This window comes from Caretta caretta, chromosome 3 (assembly GCF_965140235.1).
Source record: "Caretta caretta isolate rCarCar2 chromosome 3, rCarCar1.hap1, whole genome shotgun sequence".
Lineage (NCBI taxonomy): Eukaryota > Metazoa > Chordata > Testudines > Cheloniidae > Caretta > Caretta caretta.
The window spans coordinates 85,286,026-85,308,594 of NC_134208.1; the positions used below are offsets into that span (position 1 = coordinate 85,286,026).

General features: G+C 45.0%; 2 protein-coding genes across 6 annotated transcripts in view; one reads left to right on the forward strand and one right to left on the reverse strand.

The window, feature by feature from the left end:
• Positions 1-22,569, reverse strand: part of WASF1 (WASP family member 1) — a 201,203-nt gene that overhangs the window by 172,479 nt on the left and 6,155 nt on the right. For 3 of the 5 annotated variants that reach the window (XM_048844797.2, XM_048844798.2, XM_048844804.2), the window contains exon 1: positions 2,258-2,707. The exons of 1 other annotated variant lie outside the window; for it this stretch is intronic. The gene's annotated coding sequence lies outside the window, so the exon portion shown is untranslated. Of the gene's footprint in view, positions 1-2,257; positions 2,708-22,569 lie in introns of those variants that run through there. One more of the 5 variants, XM_048844807.2, reaches the window with a different exon arrangement.
• CDC40 (cell division cycle 40) overlaps positions 4,472-22,569 on the forward strand; it is a 59,897-nt gene continuing 41,799 nt past the window's right edge. Inside the window, exon 1 of the mRNA XM_048844795.2 lies at positions 4,472-4,712. Coding sequence (XP_048700752.1) covers positions 4,521-4,712 — 192 coding nt within the window. The 5' untranslated portion in view covers positions 4,472-4,520. The remainder of the gene's footprint in view (positions 4,713-22,569) is intronic.

Here is a 22,569-nt window from a genome sequence, read left to right on the forward strand (position 1 = left end):
GCAGGGCAATTGCCCGAGGCCCCACAAAACTAAGTTGTTTGGGCTTTGGCTTCAGACCCGAGTGGCAGAGTTCAGGCTTTGGTTTTCTGCCCTGAGACCCAGCAAGTCTAACACTGGTCTCTCTCTGGTTTATTTTGGTAGATCCGCTGAAACCTACTCACGGTCCCCCAGGAGGCCCTGGACCTCTGGTTGAGAACTTCTGTTCTATACCACTAGTTATACCTATGCTAGCTGGACATGCAACATCTGTACTCTACAAGTCACCACATGCGTAGACCCACCCATTGTTTGAATTCTGAAGAATGTGTTGAAGAACACACCTCACTGGTAGTAGCAGCTGGACAACAGCTAATTTACACTAGCCAAGTATTCCAAAGGAGTGTGAATCCACCCCAAACCCTTAAATTATTACACTTTATTAAAATATCTGAGCACCACAGAGTTTAACCAAAAGCTGTAATTTCCCCTGTTATGATAAATCAAACTCTGTGTATTAAATCTAGAGATTCGGCAATAATAAAATATTGCTTTTACATACATTGAAACATTTGCAGCATAATAGTTGAGATACAATATTTAAACAGCAAAGTTACACTAAACACTGGGGATTTAGTTGGACATTGGTCCTGCTTCGAGCAGGAGGTTGGACTAGATGACCTCCTGAGATCCCTTCCAACCCTGATATTCTATGACTCTGATTCTAAAGATTGGTTTTGCAAACAGACCTTGAAATACTTCACCTTTCAACAACCACACCATGCAACTACAGACAACACCCTGTAAGTGCATGCCAGGAAAATAAAAAATGCACTTTTAAAGAATCACCTAACAATTGCTGGCAGGCAGTGTGTGAATCAATGACAGCTGCATTCTCAAAATGAATAAATCATATACAAGGTGACTCACATCAGGTGTGTAAGTCAGGTAAATCACATAACTTGTATTGCTATTGCACCACTGATAAAGAGTCCATTTATAAATCTGAAATAAAAGTTGTACACTTCAAACATCAAAAACAAAAAAATAAAGGTCCAGAATGCTGGAAATACAGAACTTTCCCCTAAAACAACTCTTGCAAAGTTATTTTCATGCCATGTTATTTTTGCCACCTTGTACTGTTTCTTTATGGCAATGACCACTAAAAAAAATCTAAAGACAACATTTAATAAAGATAAAAGCTTCACTATCTGCATTTTCTACTTGCTATTCTTTATTCTGTTGATATTTTCATAGAAATTCAGTCTGTTGCCTTTAAAACTGAAACATTTGCTAAAAAATGGCAATCCAATGTTGCAAATCAAACTAAAACATCTAATTACTGTATTTACTTCTGATTCCAAACACAAAACTAAATGAAACGAAATCACAGATACACGAAGTGTAATGACCCAGAAGGACTTCGTACATGCTTAAGATACAAGTGGAGATTACTTTGGGCTATTACTTTTTATTATTTTATAATTATTGCATCCACAAGCTAAATCAGCATAGGGGGATGGATATTTTTGTGTTTGGAGGAGGCGGACGCTATATGTTTGTAGGGTTGCAGTTTGGAGGTCTTTTGCTCGCAGGCAGCCGAGATCTCCACGACAGCTGAAGAACGGTAGGAATCTTTCAATGGGCAGCTATTTCCAGTGAATATGATCGAATCTGCTTCTCTTCAAAAGGCAAATCGCATCTAGCTCCACCATCCATCCCCACCTCTGGCCTCTACAGTCCCCATTACATAAATTAAGCGGAGGTGGCTGGGTCAGGGTAACTCCACCCCCTTCACATCAACATAGTAACTAGCACCTTGTGGCAGCCAACGAACCCCCGATGATTGACCCCAACAATAAAAGGTCCCACCGCCCCTTGAGCGAGGCTCCGCACTGGGCACTGCACGGGAGACGGGAGCGTGAAGAGGCGCACTCCGCTACTAAAAGTGCAGCCCCCCCTCCCCCACACCCTGCAGCGGCCAAGGGAGAGGAATTTACACACCTGTCCCTGCAATAGCCGGAGGGGGCCCGAGGCTCACCCCCCCCACCAGCTGCAGACAGCGAGAGGGGGACCACCTTGGCACAGCCCTATTGCTCCCTCCACCCCGCAGGAGATGGGGGGACGGCGAAGGGGGATGGAAGAATGGAGGGGCGGCACAGCGGGGTCCCCCCCGATGAGGGGGCAGTCCCTCTCCCCGTGGGAGGGTGGACGGGGGGGGGGCCCTGCCCGGGGTGGGCGCGGGTCACGGCAGAGGAGGTGCAGGCTGCGGGGCACTTACTCTCTCCGCTCCGCGCGGGCTCCGCTCACACCTTCATGCCGCCGACCAGCCCCGCCCTCTCAGCGCCCCAGAGGCTCGCGCTGCCTCCTGCTCTGTACCAATATACGCGGTTCAAACGGCTCCTTCCAGCCGCCTCTCCCCGCTGGAGAGACTCGTTGTGGTAGGGGAGGACCCGAACCCGGCGCGAGCGGGGGTCGGCGGCGCGGAGCTCCCCAAAGGCTTCACAATAGACACAGAGCGGCGCGTGTGTGCGCGTGGGAGGAGGGGCTTCTCCCCGGCCCGGATTCCCTCTCCAGGCACGCGGGGGCTGTTTACCCAACACCTGACCGGCCGTCGCCGCTTGCCCCAGGGATTAGGTGGGTGTCTCCCCACAGCGTCCGTGGCGTTGAGGATCAGGGAGCCCCGATTTCTACACACACCCCCTCAAGATGGCAGGTGGTATAGTCCAATTCGCTCTCTCACTTACTCGATCTAGGGGGAGGGGCCGCTGGTATTGTGACGTATTCTAAAGCCGGCTCCTGGTTAGCCAATGGGAATGGGAGAGGAGGAGCTAGACTGGGAGTGGGCGGGGCTGCTGGCAGTTTCAAAGAGAATGGGCGGGGCTGTTTCAGAGAAAAGAGTGCTTCGAGTTCGTTTTACCCTGTTTCGCACAGCGTGTTCGAGTGTTCTGTACGCAGGTGTAAGGTTTCTGTTCGGGGCCCTGGCACTGCGGAGCAATTGACTGAATACATGTATTCCTCAATTTCCCCATGTATGAAATAGTGCTGCTAAAGTTAATTATCTCACAGGGGAGAGGGGGTTGTGAAGGTTAATTCAAACTACTGTGAAATCCATGTATTTAAGAAGATCTGATAGTGCACACATTACGGTCCATTGCATAGAGTTCACATTGAAACCAAGGAAGTGATGGCTAGATTGCATCAAAGAAGACAAGCAGGTGGACTTTAGTGCTGCCTTGGACAGAAGAAGATGGCAGATGGTTGCAGAAGGACCCAATCAACCCCAGATGATTAATAGATTCCAAGACCAGAAGGGACAATTGATCATCTAATCTGACTGGTATAACACAGGCCATAAACTTCCTCAAAATAATTCCTAGCACAGATCTTTTAGAAAAAACATCTAAGCTTGATTTTAAAATTGTCAGTGTTGGAGACCCCACCACAACCCTTGGTAAATTGTTCCAATGTTTAATGACTCTCACCATTAAAACTATGCCTTATTTCCAGCCTGAATTTGTCTAGCTTCTCTGTGCAGCCATTGGATCATTTTATACCTTTCTCTGCTAGACTGAACACAATCCAGTGGCTGGAGGCTGAAATTAGACAAATGGTGTTGTCCATTTCCCTGGCTGCAATGGAATAAGGGGAAGAAGTATAGAGTTCATATTATGGGAATATTGTATCTTTATAATTTACAGGTAAATGTAAAATATTGCCCCCAACATCCAAAACTGTCATTCAAGTTTAATTTCTTTGATGATTTCATCACAAATTTGAGCTATGGATAACATGGAAATAGTAGGTTTCAGAGTAGCAGCCGTGTTAGTCTGTATCCGCAAAAAGAAAAGGAGGACTTGTGGCACCTTAGAGACTAACCAATTTATTTGAGCATAAGCTTTCGTGAGCTACAGCTCACTTCATCAGATGTAGCTCACGAAAGCTTATGCTCAAATAAATTGGTTAGTCTCTAAGGTGCCACAAGTACTCCTTTTCTTTTTATGGAAATAGTAGGTTTGGAAAATTGGTATCTGTTTGCAGATTTTATGCTTATGTCTACCCCACAGTACCTTCCATGGATGATTGGGAGTACTGGGGTCATTAGTTTTAGTCTCATTCTCTTTTTGTTTTTTTTGTTATGGAGTGCTTTCTTTGGGGCATTTATAGTTATATTTATTATTTGTCACTTGTCAGAGAGGCAGTGATCGTGTCATTCAGAACCACAGGATCCTGCTTTCACCCTCCAGGACGCTTCAAATCCGACCTCCCCAGCTCTGACGCGTTGCATGCTGGGATTTGTAGTCCTTGCTGTGATTCCTGAAAGATTAAACCCTCCTTCAGCTCCATGGGAGGGGATTTCTGCTTCCCAAAAAGTTTCGTTAGAGACCCAGAAAATTATAAATAATAATTTTTATTTTTTTAAAATTGTATTTGAGTAATTTTCATTCAGTCGCAAAAACAAATAAATCTAGGAGAGGATTGTTATGTAACTGACAGGACCCGTTTGTTCCGGGTCACTGCTCCTGTGGTTCCTCCTTGCTAAGATGTCGGCCGCTATCGCAGCGCTCGCGTCTTACGGTGTCTCCGACTCGGGCTCCGACTCGGGTTCGGACACTGAGGGAAGCTCCCGCCGCTCGGCGCAGGTAGCCAGCCGGGACTCGGTGCTGCATCTCGCTTCACCGTCCCCTGCCCCGCAGGCCTTGGCGGTGGACTCGGCCCCGGAGGTGGCTGTGAAGGTAGGTGCCGCCCCGGGCGTCTGGCTGCAAGGGGGCAGGAAGGGGGAGCAAGGGAATCCCCTTCCCTCCGGCCTGGGCTGGGCGGGAATCCCCTTCCCGCCTCCTGGGTAGCGCTGCTGGGCCTGTGCCTGGCAGGGGGCAGCTGCCCCGTGGCGATTGCCCTTTTCCGTGTGTCTCGCTTAGTGGCTTCAGAGGCCTCGTGCTGTCTGGCCGCCCTCAGCTGGGGGGTTGGGGTGGAGACTGGGGCTGCCTGCCCCGGGCCCTGGCTGCTAGAAAGGTATTCGGGGGTGGCAGGGGATGCAGAGCCCCTTAATAGCTCGGTGGCTGGCCAGCTGCCTCTTGCATTGCAGGTGCGTAGGGTTGCTTCTTTCTCTCAGTTGTCAGCTCTCTTCGGCTACTGCACCGATTTAACCAGGTTAAAGTCTTGGACCTTGTAGCTGATCTTCTAAATTAGGTCTTGAAACAATCAGATCTCCAGTCGGCAAGGGGAGAAGGCACCTAGGGTATGAAATGTGCATACAGAATGCTGGGGGAAGCTGGGGAGAGGAGAATCCGCGAGGTCAAAGTATGATATTCTGATGTTAACCTAGCTCTCTGCAGCCAGGCGGGGGAAGGGTGTTCGGGATTAATGTGGTAATGCTGTTCCTGACCCCCTTCCCCTCCCTCTGTGGTGGACTCGGGCTTCCTTGGTTTGGCTAACAGGTGTCTTCAACCCACTACTCAGTTTACCACTCTCTGCCCCCCCCCCATGCTTTTGGGGGCAGAGGGGTGATTAAAACCAGAGTATGACACACAGACCTTTGGGATGCTGTCCTCCTCTCTGCTCCCTTCCTCTGCCCCCCCCCCCCCATGTTTTGTTTACACACTTCAAATTGTAGGCATCTTATACTCTTCGCTAGCTAATTGTTTCAAGCCCTGATTTAGAGGATTGATTATGTGGTTCAAAATCTTAATTTGATACTGGTCCCTGCTGTTTAATCTTTAAACTTTTTTTGTTTTTGTTTTTGTTTTGCTGTATCCCTGTTATCCCCAGATAGCAGTAGAATGAAATTGACCTAATTCTTGACACACTAACTGCTGCTTACAGTGCTGTGAATAGCAACAGTGAAGGCTGACCAGTGTTGCATACATTTCACTCTAGTACTTCTTGGTGAAGCTATGAGCAGCATGATTTCATTTTGTAAGCTCAGAAAGACAAGACTGCATTGGTTCACTTTTAGAAAGTTATCTTCAGAACCAAAAGGTACAGAAGGTTAGAAACAATTCACTTTTAAATGAAATCATAAATTCTGCAGAAGTTGATGGCACAGTAGCACCATCACAAGCACATGCCCCAGTGAATGCATCATACTCCACAGTGCGAAATAGATGAATGGATTTTTTTTTTCCATTCACTGCCTCAAATGAAAGATGGATGTGTTATCGCAGCTGCCCATCTGACACTTATCTGTACATCCCATGATGTTTGGGCACCACCACACTCCTTAGAGTTTCTAATCTCTCTGGGATGTTAGTGTACAGTTTGACAGTCATATTAGTTAACATCTGTAAAGGGCTTTGACCATGAATGTTAAATAACAAGTAGCAGTGACAATGCATTGAGGCCCATCAGAGCCTTACATAAATTTAAAGGTGATGCCTAGGGTACCAGTCTGAAAAGCTGAACCACTGATGTACTGGTGGACCACTTTCTGCTGGTTGGAGGCTACTACATTATCAATGTTGCAGAGAGTGTGGCTTTTTTAACACTTCCAGGAAAAGATATTTTCTGCAAGAGTCAATATTTAGAGACCTATGAGAAATCCACTCCCTTTATATTATCTTTAAAAAGTGTTTTCATGGAGGCGACTTGTGCTCCAGTCCTCTTGTTGTTGATAATGACGGGGGGAAAAAAATGAAATTTTACTCAGCTATCCCAAAACATCGCATTTAGTAGTGAGTAGAATTTTGTGTTAAATGCGAAAAAGAAGATGGGGCTATGTTATTTGGCAGGCAAACTATTTTGTTTATTTAGATTTTACTACTCTACTATAAAAGTGTCTCCACCATGCTCTGGTAACCCTTGACAATCTCTTTAAAATATACTAGCAACTAAACAGACCCATTAGTTACCCCAAAATCAAACTCAAGTGACAACACAAATACAAGAAATTAACACACACGCATCCCATACAATCCTCACCAGATCCCAAGATTATGAACCCAGGTAACAAAAGGCAGATGTACACCCTCAATTTAACGCATAGAAATTATCCTTGTCACTTCTTCCAGCTTGCTTCCTACAATCAATCAACATCCCTTTTGTCTTGTCTGGACTAAGTTGTAGCCATCTTGCCCTGGTGCGTGCCTCAACCTTTTCCAGACACCAAGTAATGCCATCAGCACTTCCAGCCATGCTGATGGAGATATAAAGCTGAGTGTATTCAGAATATTAAAGACCTTCCGGTCCATGTAAAACTCCTGATAGCCTCATGCATGCATTAAACAAAAGGAGTGACAACATGAAACGTTGCAGAACCCCCCCAGAAGAGTACTTACATGGGGAGATGCAGGTTTCCTACACCACCTTCTGAGAGTGCCCATCAAAGTGCCACTCAAATAGGCCTGTTCACTCATGCTATGGTTTGCAAAAAAAGTCAACATCCAATTATGGTGAACTTTATCAAAGACTGATCACAGATGTAATAATATCAGGATAGATACTTGATCTTCATCTGTTGTCAGGAGATTATCCCCCGATACCACCAGGGCTGTCTCTGCTCTACCCAGGTTGGCAACTAGTGTAGAAAAGAACTGAGGCTACTAAATAGTGTTTGAGTTATCTCACCACAACCTTTTCAATAATCTTAACTGAAAATGGAAGACTTAAAATGGCATGATAGCTGGAAAGATTCAATAACAAGCAGTGATTTTTTTGAGTGCAGGAGGTACTTGTGCTTCTTTCAGTGAAAAGATACCTCCCTCTTTCAAGGATGTATTGATAATTTGTATTAACAATGTACCCAGTTCTTTCCTGCATGCTTTCACCATCCAGGAAGGATGTAGCTTTTAAGCACAAATTGATGGCCAAAGTGCATCCAAAAACAGAAAGGATTGACCCTGGCCTAACCTCAAGCAGAGAAGATTTAACATTGTGTTCTTTAGCACATATTCTTATCCCATGGAGGCAGACAGTTCTAACCGAATCTGAGCAATTTTATTTGCAAAATAGAACGAAATAGGTCTTGAGCTTATGGTACAATGATTCTTGCATTACTGTGTTGGAGGAGTAGCAAGTCGACTGGGGAAGAAAGTCAAGAAGGTACTGGCCTGCTGACACACAACAGCTGCTCTAGCTGGTGTAGGAAGTGGCTGCAGCAGTATGCTGGCCATGTATTGTGGAGGCAAGCTTGGATGGGAGAAAGAGATGGGAGATCTGGCTCTGTGAAAGGGAAGGGCACTTGGTGAGAACACTGCAGTCCTTTGATCTGACCTGTAGCCATAGAATCATAGAATGTCAGGGTTGGAAGGGACATCAGGAGGTCATCTAGTCCAACCCCTTGCTCAAAGCAGGACCAATCCACAATTTTTGCCCCAGATCCCTAAATGGCCCCCTCAAGGATTGAACTCACAACCCTGGGTTTAGCAGGCCGGTGCTCAAACCACTGAGCTATTTCTCCCCCTCATGCACCTCTCTAGTGTTTAGTGGGTTGTTGGGACTGAAAAATAAGAAATGCATGGCTTGAGTAGCTGGGTGTCTGGCTTCTAGTTTAATAACTGTTATTGCTTCTTGATTAGTTTAGCTTTGGAATCTTTGTGAAATGGCAAAGATGTCAAACATGCATAGATATTAAAAGGGGAATATATTCTTAAGTATCTGCAATGGCAAAACTTAGTTGCTAGTTCTAGCTTTTGGTGTTTGTAATTTATCAGACATCTAGTGGACTAGACACATTCCTTTTTGTATACTTTTATGAATTGCAACAAGTACTGCCCAAAGATGTTACTCCAAGATGCTAGATCTTAGCTGATGTTGAAAGAGGGCAAGGTCTTTGCTTTTGAACTGCATCATACATCTGCACAGTCCCTTTTGATTTCAAAATGACATTTGCACCTATGCAAATTACACTAATGAATTGAACTATTATTTGAAATAATAATTCTTGGGGGTGTCATCCTTTAGTGTATTTTTAGTAGCTCTTCCACACGCTGCTGACCTCTGTGCTTTGTTACTCTTAGCAAATAGAACTGAAATTGTAATTTAAGTAGCAGTGTGTAAAACACATCCATCTGAGTCTTACGTCTTATTGAAGATTTTTATTTAAAAGGAAAAATGGTGGGAGTGTGCACTGACCTCTTCACACCTGACTTTTTCAAGTAATTTTTTGATCTACAAAAATAAAATATACAGTAAAGAAAAGTGGGCTATTAAAGTACTTTATGAAATTTTATATAGGAGTATGAAAAGGTCATTAAAATGTGTAACATAGCAAATATATATTTTTCCATATAAGGGCCCTATTTTTCAGTTATTGTTGAAGTGGGGATACATTTTATTTATTTGGGGAGAAGAAAAGCCAAGAACTTATTTACTGGGCAAGAACCTAGAATTCATTAATTGGTGGGTGCCCAGAAGTTAACTGGGGAAGATGCATATTTCAGAATTGAACAGTGTCACCACTGGTTTTTGTTTTTTTAAAAGGTGTCAGAGCAAATTGATTGGAGGAAAAAGATGTGGTAATAAAAATCAAATAAGTATGACTTTGAGAGTACAGAGGCATAGTGGCTCATGTACTTTTCATCTGGGTATAAGACTTATTCCTCAGGCTAGTAGATGTTGTGGAAGCCGGTCATAATGAATCCTATTAGTATGAAGGTTGAGGCCAACGTAAATTCAAGATCTTTATTGTAGACGCTTTGTGAAAGAAGTTACTTATGTCAGTTGATACATTTTTATTCTAAAATTCCTCATCTTTACTAAGTAATTTCTTTTTGGTGATCAAAACTGTAGCCACAGAATACAAGACAGAGGGTGAATATCCCAAGTCTCTTACAAACATTCATGTGTTGGTTTCAAATATCCTTAACACATGGCTTCTTCAGAGTATTCAAACTGATAAAAGGAAATATTTTACGTACAGCATGTAATTAGACTGTGGACCTCAATACCCCAGGAAACTGGTGAAGCTGATAATTCAGTTTTGGAAGGGATAGTAAACCTCATGCTTCAGGTTTTAAGACAAACTCTAACTAGCGGAGATTACAGTAAAATTTAATGTAGGGAGCATATCGTCCTACATCTCTCTCTGTAGTGCTAATTACAGGCAGAGGCAAGATACTGGACTAAATAGATGTTGGGTCTGATTCAGTATGGTAGTTCCTATGTTCTTAAGTCCATGCTGTTTGTTAGTGCAACATTAGTATCAGGAAGAACTGAATCCCAACAGGGTTCCATGTAGTTTATTTCAGGAATTTAAGGTCTGTTTTTCTGGTGCTGACAGTCAGTCTTCGGGGATTATTCAGGTGCACAGAGAGCATTGCTTCAAAGTAAGAACATGAAACTTAGATGCACATAAGCATTAAATAATACTGTAGAAACTGATCCCATTTAGAATGTATCTATTCAGTTGACCGATGAATGTTCACTTTTCCAGTCATTTTAATCTCTTCTGTGTTTAAAATGTAATCCTTGTCCATCTGGAAAAAAATTAGTTTCTTATGTTTGAGGTTTTGACCATCCATATTTGTTCTGCTTTTACTTCCAGTATCCTTCCATCCCGTCCCTCCTTAATGAACTAGAAAACTGCTACACATATGTTGTGGGGCTATGCTAAGCTTCGATAGTCATTTTAAGGGATTGTTTATGTGAGGAGGACTTTACTTAATTTTTTTTAAATACAACATTTAAAACAATTCTGGGTTTATGAAACACAGAATATCCTGTGGACGGTGGAGACCTAGGTGTTGATCCTGCAGGATGCAGAGCATGCTATACTAATTCACCAAAGCATTTAGGCACATTCTTAAAGTTCAGCACATGAGTAGTCCCAGTGAAGTCAGTAGGACTGTTCATGTGGTTAAGTGTTTTGCTAGATAGGGCTAAAGTGCTTCAGAACTTGCAGGGTCAAATCCGTATTGCGTTGGACTTCACTGCAAGTACCGTATAAATCTCAGCAGGAAATGTTTAATTTCACTGAACAGGAATGTCATTTAATATTTCTTGCAGGGCTGTTAAGTTTGTGACCCATGGGATAGGGTCTCCATTTACTGCACTTTAATTTTAATGGACAACTAATGCCAATTATAAATCCTGTACAAAGCAGGCTGCCCTTGTTAGCTGCTTGGCTAGTTAGTGCTGAACTATCCTAGTGTCTGAAAACTGTGTTTTATTGACCAAACCATACAACAAAAATGTAAAATTATTTAATGTCAGGGTGGATAAAAATCAATGATTTTAAAAAAAAAATCTGATTTTTTTTATTTAACTCAGGTTTTTTCCTCAAAAAGCATTTTATCAAAAAAATCTATCTAAAGATAGTTTTAATTAAGATACATTATAGCTCAAAGATATCTCATCATGGAATAGGCATTATAAATACTAATTCTATAGTATGGGACAATATATTCATGTAATGTTTAAGAAAAGCTTTGTAAATGAGTTCCAATAGTTCATGGATTAGGGACCCAATCTTATGGGGTTCCAGGGGATTCTGTTTAGATTATTTAGGTTAATCTTTCTATCTACCAACTAGGGCCGCTGCTTGTTCAGGGAAAGCCTCTGGCGGGCCGGGATGGTTTGTTTACCTGCCGCGTCCGCAGTTTCAGCCGATGTGGCTCCCGCTGGCCACGGTTTGCTGCTCCCTGCATGCCTACCCTGGCCCCGGCCCCGGCCCCATGCCGCGCCACTCCGGGAAGCAGCCGGCACCACATCCCTGCACGGCCCTTGTGCCCCCTCCTCCCACAGGGCTCTGTGTGTTTACCTCCCCTGAAGCTTCCATTGGCCGCGGTAACCCGTTCCTGGCCAATGGGAGCTTTGGGGGAGGTACCCACAGGCAAGAGCAGCATGCAGCGCTCTCTTCCCCCTCCCCTCCCCCCCCCACTCCTAGGGGCTTCTGGGATATGGTGTGGCCGCTTCCTGGAGCGGCGCGGAGCCCGCAGCGGTGGTAATCCCATAGGCCGGATCCAAAGCCCTGAGGGGCCGGATCCGGCCCACGGGCCGTAGTTTGCCCACCCCTGCTCTAGCCTCACCAGATACCTCTCTTCCCCATTATGGAAGATGGCAATTATACAGGAGTCACACTGTACATAGAACACAGTCTGTAGAAGGGCTGAGAGAGGAAGCATTGTTGGTGGTCTTAGTCTGACTAACCCTTCATGCCCCTGTTGCTTGCTAGTCTCATAGTGGTGCTGTGAAGATTAAAGCATATACAGCACAATATGTTGACAAAATGCCAAATGATATAAGTTTGCATTGTGTAGCATAAAACTAACACAAGATTTGCATGTTCTAAATTTCAGAGTATACTGTACCAAGAGTGTATGTGCTAATGTGGTCTAGATTTCACTTGCAATAGACCACTAGAAGGAAATAAAGAGAAGTTATAGACACGTGTTCAAATTTCTTGATAGGTAGCTAAAAGTGAAATGGACTAATAGAGAGAAAATCAGGCACACTTAAACAGTGTACTGGCTGGTTATCACTTGTTGCACAAAAGTATCATTTGTTTGATGGAATGATGGGTAAAGCCGGAGATGCTGGAATATGGAACTGTAATGAATGCAACATGTGCTTCAGTTTCAAGGACCAGCAATTTTCACATCCAAAGAATGTACATGTCGTGGTATGGGAATGAATTTATTGTATGACTTCCAAATGACTCGGCACTCTTCAGCAAACAGTAAAGTGGAACCAAAATTGCTATAGTCATCCTCCTGAGGATTGTCTTTCATACCACAATCTGTCGTCTATTGTGTTCCATTCTATAGCTGAGAGAAGAACTTAACTGGTAGAAGAAAGGGGATAAAAATAATAGAACTGAAGAATTCTTGGCATTTTATAAAGCTAGGCTTCTTTGAATCTTACAATTTAAAGAAAAGCAAGCAACTGGCAGCTTAATATCAAGTAATTATAAGTCTACAAATGTCACAGACAAACTGTGAAAGTCTTGTCTGATCAGTTTGTTGAATTTTCCTTAGAAATAACATAAATGATCCTAATCTTCATCTAAGAAATAATGAGATGGGATGCTTGTAGTATGCTTGTTGGTCTGTCAACAGAAACTGTTTGGTATGATATGAGAAGGTTGTAAGAAACTTCTTTAGGTCATGGAGCTGTAAGAGAAAATCCTAATCTCATGTGCAAGTAAGTAATACCATTCAGGGAATTATTTTGGTACAGTTCTATTGTAGTTGCTTTGTTTGTATCTTTGTGTGTGGCTGAATGAATGGATTAGTGTCCATTATACTGTTCCTAGTCAAGAGCATGGGATATGAAACTCAGGCTTGCAAATGTACGGGTTTCTGTTGTCATCCAGGGCCAGTAAATTGGGACGGTCATGTGATTAAAGGAATGAGGTCAGTCAGTCTGAGTGCAACACTGCCTGCTCAAGCAGGAGCCATGGAATGATTGTGTATGAATTGTTTTTATCAGGCAGGTCTAATGAAAGACAGTCTTTCTGTTTAGTCTTACAATTCCAATATTAGGCAGTACGGTAGAAATACTTGCCTGACTAGGAAAATATTTGAATTTTTTTTATTGTACTAGTTATTCTATAAGCAGATTATTTAAATTGCTTTCATAAACAGATGCTCATTTTTTCCACTCTCTCTGTGATTTAGAGAACTAGATTTTAAACTCTTTAAGCCTTAAATATGTAAGCAAATACATTATTGTTGACCTGCCATTAAACTAGCAAGAATAGCTCCTGTGGGCATTACATGCTGGTGAATAGCTAACAGAGTTAAGTAAGTATATACTGTAATATGCTATATTGTTCTTCTGTAGTTTGAAAGAGAAAACTTTGCATACTTCATATCAGATTTTTTTTCTTATAAAGGAGAATTAAAATTCTAGTGTATGCTTTTCTTTGTTCTTTTAACTATACCCATTTGATCCTATGGGTGCATAATCACTTAGGGGCTTGTGTACACAAGAAAATTTACCAGCAAAGCTATATCAGAATAATTATCCCACTATAGTTTGCTGGTGTAAATGCATCTGTGTACATTATCTCAGAGTAAAATCACAAAGTAGTGGGAAGAAGTGATTTTGGAGGCACTCATGGCCATTTAAGGCTTTAGAGCTTTGAAACAGTATCTTAGCCCTGGTCTACACTAGGACTTTAGGTCGAATTTAGCAGCGTTAAATCGATGTAAACCTGCACCCGTCCACACAATGAAGCCCTTTATTTCGACTTAAAGGGCTCTTAAAATCGATTTCCTTACTCCACCCCTGACAAGTGGATTAGCGCTTAAATCGACGTTGCTGGCTCGAATTTGGGGTACTGTGGACACAATTCGATGGTATTGGCCTCCGGGAGCTATCCCAGAGTGCTCCATTATGACCGCTCTGGACAGCACTCTCAACTCAGATGCACTGGCCAGGTAGACAGGAAAAGAACCGCGAACTTTTGAATCTCATTTCCTGTTTGGCCAGCGTGGCAAGCTGCAGGTGACCATGCAGAGCTCATCAGCACAGGTGACCATGATGGAGTCCCAGAATCGCAAAAGAGCTCCAGCATGGACCGAATGGGAGGTACGGGATCTGATCGCTGTTTGGGGAGAGGAATCCGTGCTATCAGAACTCCGTTCCAGTTTTCGAAATGCCAAAACCTTTGTGAAAATCTCCCAGGGCATGAAGGACAGAGGCCATAACAGGGACCCGAAGCAGTGCCACGTGAAACTGAAGGAGCTGAGGCAAGCCTACCAGAAAACCAGAGAGGCGAACAGCCGCTCTGGGTCAGACCCCCAAACATGCCGCTTCTATGATGAGCTGCATGCCATTTTAGGGGGTTCAGCCACCACTACCCCAGCCGTGTTGTTTGACTCCTTCAATGGAGATGGAGGCAATACGGAAGCAGGTTTTGGGGACGAAGAAGATGATGATGAGGAGGAGGTTGTAGATAGCTCACAGCAAGAAAGTGGAGAAACCGGTTTTCCCGACAGCCAGGAACTGTTTCTCACCCTAGACCTGGAGCCAGTACCCCCCGAACCCACCCAAGGCTGCCTCCTGGACCCAGCAGGCGGAGAAGGGACCTCTGGTGAGTGTACCTTTTCATATCATAGAATCATAGAATATAAGAGTTGGAAGGGACCCCAGAAGGTCATCTAGTCCAACCCCCTGCTCGAAGCAGGACCAAATCCCTGTTAAATCATCCCAGCCAGGGCTTTGTCAAGCCTGACCTTAAAAACCTCTAAGGAAGGAGATTCTACCACCTCCCTAGGTAACGCATTCCAGTGTTTCACCACCCTCTTAGTGAAAAAGTTTTTCCTAATATCCAATCTAAACCTCCCCCACTGCAACTTGAGACCATTACTCCTCGTTCTGTCATCTGCTACCATTGAGAACAGTCTAGAGCCATCCTCTTTGGAACCCCCTTTCAGGTAGTTGAAAGCAGCTATCAAATCCCCCCTCATTCTTCTCTTCTGCAGGCTAAACAATCCCAGCTCCCTCAGCCTCTCCTCATAAGTCATGTGTTCCAGACCCCTAATCATTTTTGTTGCCCTTCGCTGGACTCTCTCCAATTTATCCACATCCTTCTTGAAGTGTGGGGCCCAAAACTGGACAGTACTCCAGATGAGGCCTCACCAATGTCGAATAGAGGGGAACGATCACGTCCCTCGATCTGCTCGCTATGCCCCTACTTATACATCCCAAAATGCCATTGGCCTTCTTGGCAACAAGGGCATGCTGCTGACTCATCCAGCTTCTCGTCCACTGTCACCCCTAGGTCCTTTTCCGCAGAACTGCTGCCTAGCCATTCGGTCCCTAGTCTGTAGCTGTGCATTGGGTTCTTCCGTCCTAAGTGCAGGACCCTGCACTTATCCTTATTGAACCTCATCAGATTTCTTTTGGCCCAATCCTCCAATTTGTCTAGGTCCTTCTGTATCCTATCCCTCCCCTCCAGCGTATCTACCACTCCTCCCAGTTTAGTATCATCCGCAAATTTGCTGAGAGTGCAATCCACACCATCCTCCAGATCATTTATGAAGATATTGAACAAAACCGGCCCCAGGACCGACCCTTGGGGCACTCCACTTGATACCGGCTGCCAACTAGACATGGAACCATTGATAACTACCCGTTGAGCCCGACAATCTAGCCAGCTTTCTACCCACCTTATAGTGCATTCTTCCAGCCCATACTTCCTTAACTTGCTGACAAGAATACTGTGGGAGACCGTGTCAAAAGCTTTGCTAAAGTCAAGAAACAATACATCCACTGCTTTCCCTTCATCCACAGAACCAGTAATCTCATCATAGAAGGCGATTAGATTAGTCAGGCATGACCTTCCCTTGGTGAATCCATGCTGGCTGTTCCTGATCACTTTCCTCTCATGCAAGTGCTTCAGGATTGATTCTTTGAGGACCTGCTCCATGATTTTTCCAGGGACTGAGGTGAGGCTGACTGGCCTGTAGTTCCCAGGATCCTCCTTCTTCCCTTTTTTAAAGATTGGCACTACATTAGCCTTTTTCCAGTCATCCGGGACTTCCCCCGTTCGCCATGAGTTTTCAAAGATAATGGCCAATGGCTCTGCAATCACAGCTGCCAATTCCTTCAGCACTCTCGGATGCAACTCGTCTGGCCCCATGGACTTGTGCACGTCCAGCTTTTCTAAATAGTCCCTAACCACCTCTATCTCCACAGAGGGCTGGCCATCTCTTCCCCATTTTGCGATGCCCAGTGCAGCAGTCTGGGAGCTGACCTTGTTAGTGAAAACAGAGGCAAAAAAAGCATTGAGTACATTAGCTTTTTCCACATCCTCTGTCACTAGGTTGCCTGCCTCATTCAGTAAGGGGCCCACACTTTCCTTGGCTTTCTTCTTGTTGCCAACATACCTGAAGAAACCCTTCTTCAGGTATGAAAAAGCTAATGTACCTTTTAAAATACTATACATGGTTTAAAAGCAAGCATGTGAAAGGATTACTTTGCCCTGGCATTTGCGGTTCTCCTAGATGTAGTCCTAAAGCCTTTGCAAAAGGTTTCTGGGGAGGGCAGCCTTATTGCGTCCTTCATGGACACTTTACCACTCCAGGCCAGTAACACGTACTCGGGAATCATTGTAGAACAAAGCATTGCAGTGTATGTTTGCTGGCATTCAAACAACATCTATCTCTCTGTGTTATCCTCAGGAGAGTGAGATATAATTCATGGTCACCTGGTTGAAATAGAGTGCTTTTCTTCAGGGGACACTCAGAGGAGCCCATTCCTGCTGGGCTGTTTGCCTGTGGCTAAACAGAAATGTTCCCCGCTGTTAGCCACAGGGAGGGGGGAAGGTTGAGGGGGTAGTCACGCGGTGGGAGGAGGCAAAATGCGACCTTGTAACGAAAGCACATGTGCTATGTATGTAATGTTAACAGCAAGGTTTACCCTGAAAGACTGTAGCCACTGTTTTATAAAATGTGTCTTTTTAAATACCGCTGTCCCTTTTTTTTTCTCCACCAGCTGCATGTGTTTCAATGATCACAGGATCTTCTCCTTCCCAGAGGCTAGTGAAGCTTAGAAAGAAAAAAAAACGCACTCGCGATGAAATGTTCTCCGAGCTCATGCTGTCCTCCCACACTGACAGAGCACAGACGAATGCGTGGAGGCAAATAATGTCAGAGTGCAGGAAAGCACAAAATGACCGGGAGGAGAGGTGGCGGGCTGAAGAGAGTAAGTGGCGGGCTGAAGAGAGTAAGTGGCGGGCTGAAGACAGGGCTGAAGCTCAAATGTGGCGGCAGCGTGATGAGAGGAGGCAGGATTCAATGCTGAGGCTGCTGCAGGACCAAACCAGTATGCTCCAGTGTATGGTTGAGCTGCAGCAAAGGCAGCTGGAGCACAGACTGCCACTGCTGCCCCTCTGTAACCAACCGCCCTCCTCCCCAAGTTCCATAGCCTCCACACCCAGACGCCCAAGAATGCGGTGGGGGGGCCTCCGGCCAACCAGCCACTCCACCACAGAGGATTGCCCCAAAAAAAGAAGGCTGTCATTCAATAAATTTTAAAGTTGTAAACTTTTAAAGTGCTGTGCTTAAAGTGCTGTGTGGCATTTTCCTTCCCTCCTCCACCACCCCTCCTGGGCTACCTTGGTAGTCATCCCCCTATTTGTGTGATGAATGAATAAAGAATGCATGAATGTGAAGCAACAATGACTTTATTGCCTCTGCAAGCGGTGATTGAAGGGAGGAGGGGCGGGTGGTTAGCTTACAGGGAAGTAGAGTGAACCAAGGGGCGGGGGGTTTCATCAAGGAGAAACAAACAGAACTTTCACACCGTAGCCTGGCCAGTCATGAAACTGGTTTTCAAAGCTTCTCTGATGCGTACCGCGCCCTCCTGTGCTCTTCTAACCGCCCTGGTGTCTGGCTGCGCGTAACCAGCAGCCAGGCGATTTGCCTCAACCTCCCACCCCGCCATAAATGTCTCCCCCTTACTCTCACAGTAAGCAGTAATAACAGTGGGAATATTGGTTTCGCTGAGGTCTAAGCGAGTCAGTAAACTGCGCCAGCGCGCCTTTAAACGTCCAAATGCACATTCTACCACCATTCTGCACTTGCTCAGCCTGTAGTTGAACAGCTCCTGACTACTGTCCAGGCTGCCTGTGTACGGCTTCATGAGCCATGGCATTAAGGGGTAGGCTGGGTCCCCAAGGATACATATAGGCATTTCAACATCCCCAACAGTTATTTTCTAGTCTGGGAATAAAGTCCCTTCCTGCAGCTTTTGAAACAGACCAGAGTTCCTGAAGATGCGAGCATCATGCACCTTTCCCGGCCATCCCACGTTGATGTTGGTGAAACGTCCCTTGTGATCCACCAGAGCTTGCAGCACTATCGAAAAGTACCCCTTGCGGTTTATGTACTCGGCGGCTTGGTGCTCCGGTGCCAAGATAGGGATATGGGTTCCATCTACAGCCCCACCACAGTTAGGGAATCCCATTGCAGCAAAGCCATCCACTATGACCTGCACATTTCCCAGGGTCACTACCCTTGATATCAGCAGATCTTTGATTGCGTGGGCTACTTGCATCACAGCAGCCCCCACAGTAGATTTGCCCACTCCAAATTGATTCCCAACTGACCGGTAGCTGTCTGGCGTTGCAAGCTTCCACAGGGCTATCGCCACTCGCTTCTCAACTGTGAGGGCTGCTCTCATCTTGGTATTCATGCGCCTCAGGGCAGGGGAAAGAAAGTCACAAAGTTCCATGAAAGTGCCCTTACGCATGCGAAAGTTTCGCAGCCACTGGGAATCGTCCCAGACCTGCAACACTATGCGGTCCCACCAGTCTGTGCTTGTTTCCCGAGCCCAGAATCGGCGTTCCACAGCATGAACCTGCCCCATTAGCACCATGATGCATGCATTGGCAGGGCCCATGCTTTCAGAGAAATCTGTGTCCATGTCCTGATCACTCACATGACCGTGCTGACGTCGCCTCCTCGCCCGGTATCGCTTTGCCAGGTTCTGGTGCTGCATATACTGCTGGATAATGCGTGTGGTGTTTAATGTGCTCCTAATTGCCAAAGTGAGCTGAGCGGCCTCCATGCTTGCCTTGGTATGGCGTCCGCACAGAAAAAAGGCGCGGAACGATTGTCTGCCGTTGCTCTGACGGAGGGAGGGGCGACTGACGACACGGCTTACAGGGTTGGCTTCAGGGAGCTAAAATCAACAAAGGGGGTGCCTGTACATCAAGGAGTATTTCAGGCAGGACTTCACGGAGGGTTCCAATAAGAAATGGTGCACCTAAGTTATCGTTCTTATTGGAACAAGGAGGTTAGCCTGGCCTCTGATTGATACATGGCTAGATTTACCTCGCTGCACCTTCTCTGTGAGTGACTGCAGTGTGACCTAGAGGAATGAGTCCCCTAGACAGGGGAGGAGGCAATTGAGTACAAAACAAATCTGGTCTATTTCTTGTTCTGACCCACTCCATCTATCTTTTACATCTTTGGCTGGCAGCAGACGGTGCAGAAGGACTGCATGCCATCCACATCTCATGGCTGCTCGGCAGAAGATGGTACAGTACGACTGCTAACCATCCTCATCTCTTGCCTGCCTGGCAGAAGATGGTACAATACGACTGCTAGCAATCCTCATCTCTTGCCTGCCTGGCAGAAGATGGCACAGTATGACTGCTAGCAGTCCGTATCGCCTGCCCGCTCACCGTAAGACGGTTCAATAGGACTGACTGCAGGACTAAAGAGAATGACCTGGTCAAGTCACTCCAAATTTAGTCCCTGCACCCATGTCTGCCCAGGCGCTCCCAGCCGACGTGGCCAGGAGCACCTCGGACATGACGATGACGGCTACCAGTCGTACTGTACCGTCTGCTGCCACAAGGCAAGGGGTTGCTGCTAGTGTGTAGCAATGCCGTACCGCGTCTGCCAGCACCCAGGAGACATAGGGTGACGGCTACCTGAGCGGGCTCCATGCTTGCAGTGGTATGGCGTCTGCACAGGTAACTCAGGAAAAAAGGCGCGAAATGATTGTCTGCCCTTGCTTTCACGGAGGGAGGGAGGGAACGGGGGCCTGACGATATGTACCCAGAACCACCCGCGACAATGTTTTAGCCCCATCAGGCATTGAGATCTCAACCCAGAATTCCAATGGGCAGTGGAGACTGCGGGAACTGTGGGATAGCTACCCACAGTGCAACGCTCCGGAAGTCGACTCTAGCCTCGGTACTGTGGAAGCGCTCCACTGAGTTAATGCACTTAATGCACTTAGAGCATTTTCTGTGGGGACACACACACTCGAATATATAAAACCGATTTCTAAAAAACCGACTTCTATAAATTCGACCTTATTCCGTAGTGTAGACATACCCTTAAATTGCACCCGTGATGCAGAATCTGCACTGGCTTCCAATTAGTTTATGGGTGCAATGTTTCATGCTTTAAAAAAAGCATATATCAAGATGGGTATATCCCCTGTCAAACATACCCTCCTCTCCAGTTGAGGGAACTGATGTCAAATCTTTCTTTAGGCTGGTTCTCCAGACCTTCCTGTTTAATCTCATCTTGGATTGAGTCAATGCCAGTGTACTCTCATCCAAGCCTATGAGTAAGCTGATCAAGTGCATCAACTTGGTCAGATGTCCTCTGTGAGTACAATATGCCACTCATAGTAACATAATTCTAGTTCACGTTAAATAATTTGCAATTTATAAAGGCTAAAGTACATAATTTCTGTTTCTAAATCCAAATCAGGCAAAAGTGAAAAAGTATTCAGAAAGAATAAGATGTTTTGCAAAACCTACGTACAGTCTATCTTTTGTTGATAATATCCATTTGAAGAACTGTATATGCTCTGATGGAAAATGTGTAAAACTTAAGAGATCTCGATTATTGTAGTTCCACAGGAATCTAGAGGACTAGTGAACAAACAGTTCATTTCTGATTTCCTTACAAAGTAAGCATAATGAAAAGCATTAGAAGTGTAGAGAAGGCTATGTTGTCACTTTGACTTTTTTATCCTTTAGCCCAAGAATCAGAAAGGTAGGATATGTTTACTGGATGATATTCAGTTTATACAAGCATATGCAACTCTCATTGAAGACAATCGTGGCACCTGCTTCTCTCAGTCTTTATGCCAGAGTTGAATTTGACCCATTATAATACATAAGAATGATTTAGTCTTGGTTTACATAGATCCCTGGCCCAGGCAGCTTATCTAATTTTGAGAGATAAAGGCAAACTGTTAAAAGGATAAAGTAGACATGGGGAGAGTTATGTTCTGAAGTTTCATATCAGAACAACCCACAGAGATAGGTTGTTTTGGGGTTTTTTAGCAGAAAGTGCTTCCCATGGCTGGTGATAACCATTTGTGCCAGCCTGTTGACTAGGAAGTCTCACTTGAACAGCAGCTCCATCTAGGGTGTTCACCTCCCACGCAGATGTCCTAAAGACGAGCATGCTGGATCTGGTCCCAAGATATTATGGGGAAATATTACATGCTTTCAGGGTTAGTGGTAATATATTTAAATAGAGGGAGGATGAGGCAAAATGAGCAGGTTTCTAGTCAGAGGTGTGTATGTGGACTGTGATCTTGATACTAACTGACCTCAACTAATCTGGAAAAATGTGCTGTAATCTGGGGCAAAAATACAGACTGTTGCATTAATTTTCGGCCCAACCAATGGGAGTGAGGGAAAAGGTATGTATATAAAAATATATTTATTTCTGCCTTGACCATGAGAACTATCCCTATGTAGATTTCCAAGGAGAGGAGCCATATTACAGCATGCCTTCAGAGTGGGAGAGAAGGTGCATCAGTAGCAGCACAAGCATGTTCAGCGACGTGTGTGTTCCATATGGTGTCTGCCTTGCATCTTCCTGTTTTCCAAACTCCTGAATGAACACCAGAGTAATCGAAAGCACTGGATGGATAAGCTTCCTAGTCCTATTAGTTACTGGCCTGCCATTTAAGAGGCTGAGGGTTATGGCCTTGGCAAGAATGTCAATAGGGAAGGCTGGTCCAGCAGTCCCTTGATAACATAATCTATTATCATACAGGGGTAGTGGAGTTCAGTACTTGATTTTGTACCTAGTTTAACAAAAGCTTACAGCTATGGTACATCCTCCTTTGTTTGAAGCATAGCAGCATCCACAGGTCATGCTTTCTACCACCTCTGGTTGGAAAGAGACTCTCTCTCATCCTCATGGATGATCATCTGGCCCTGCT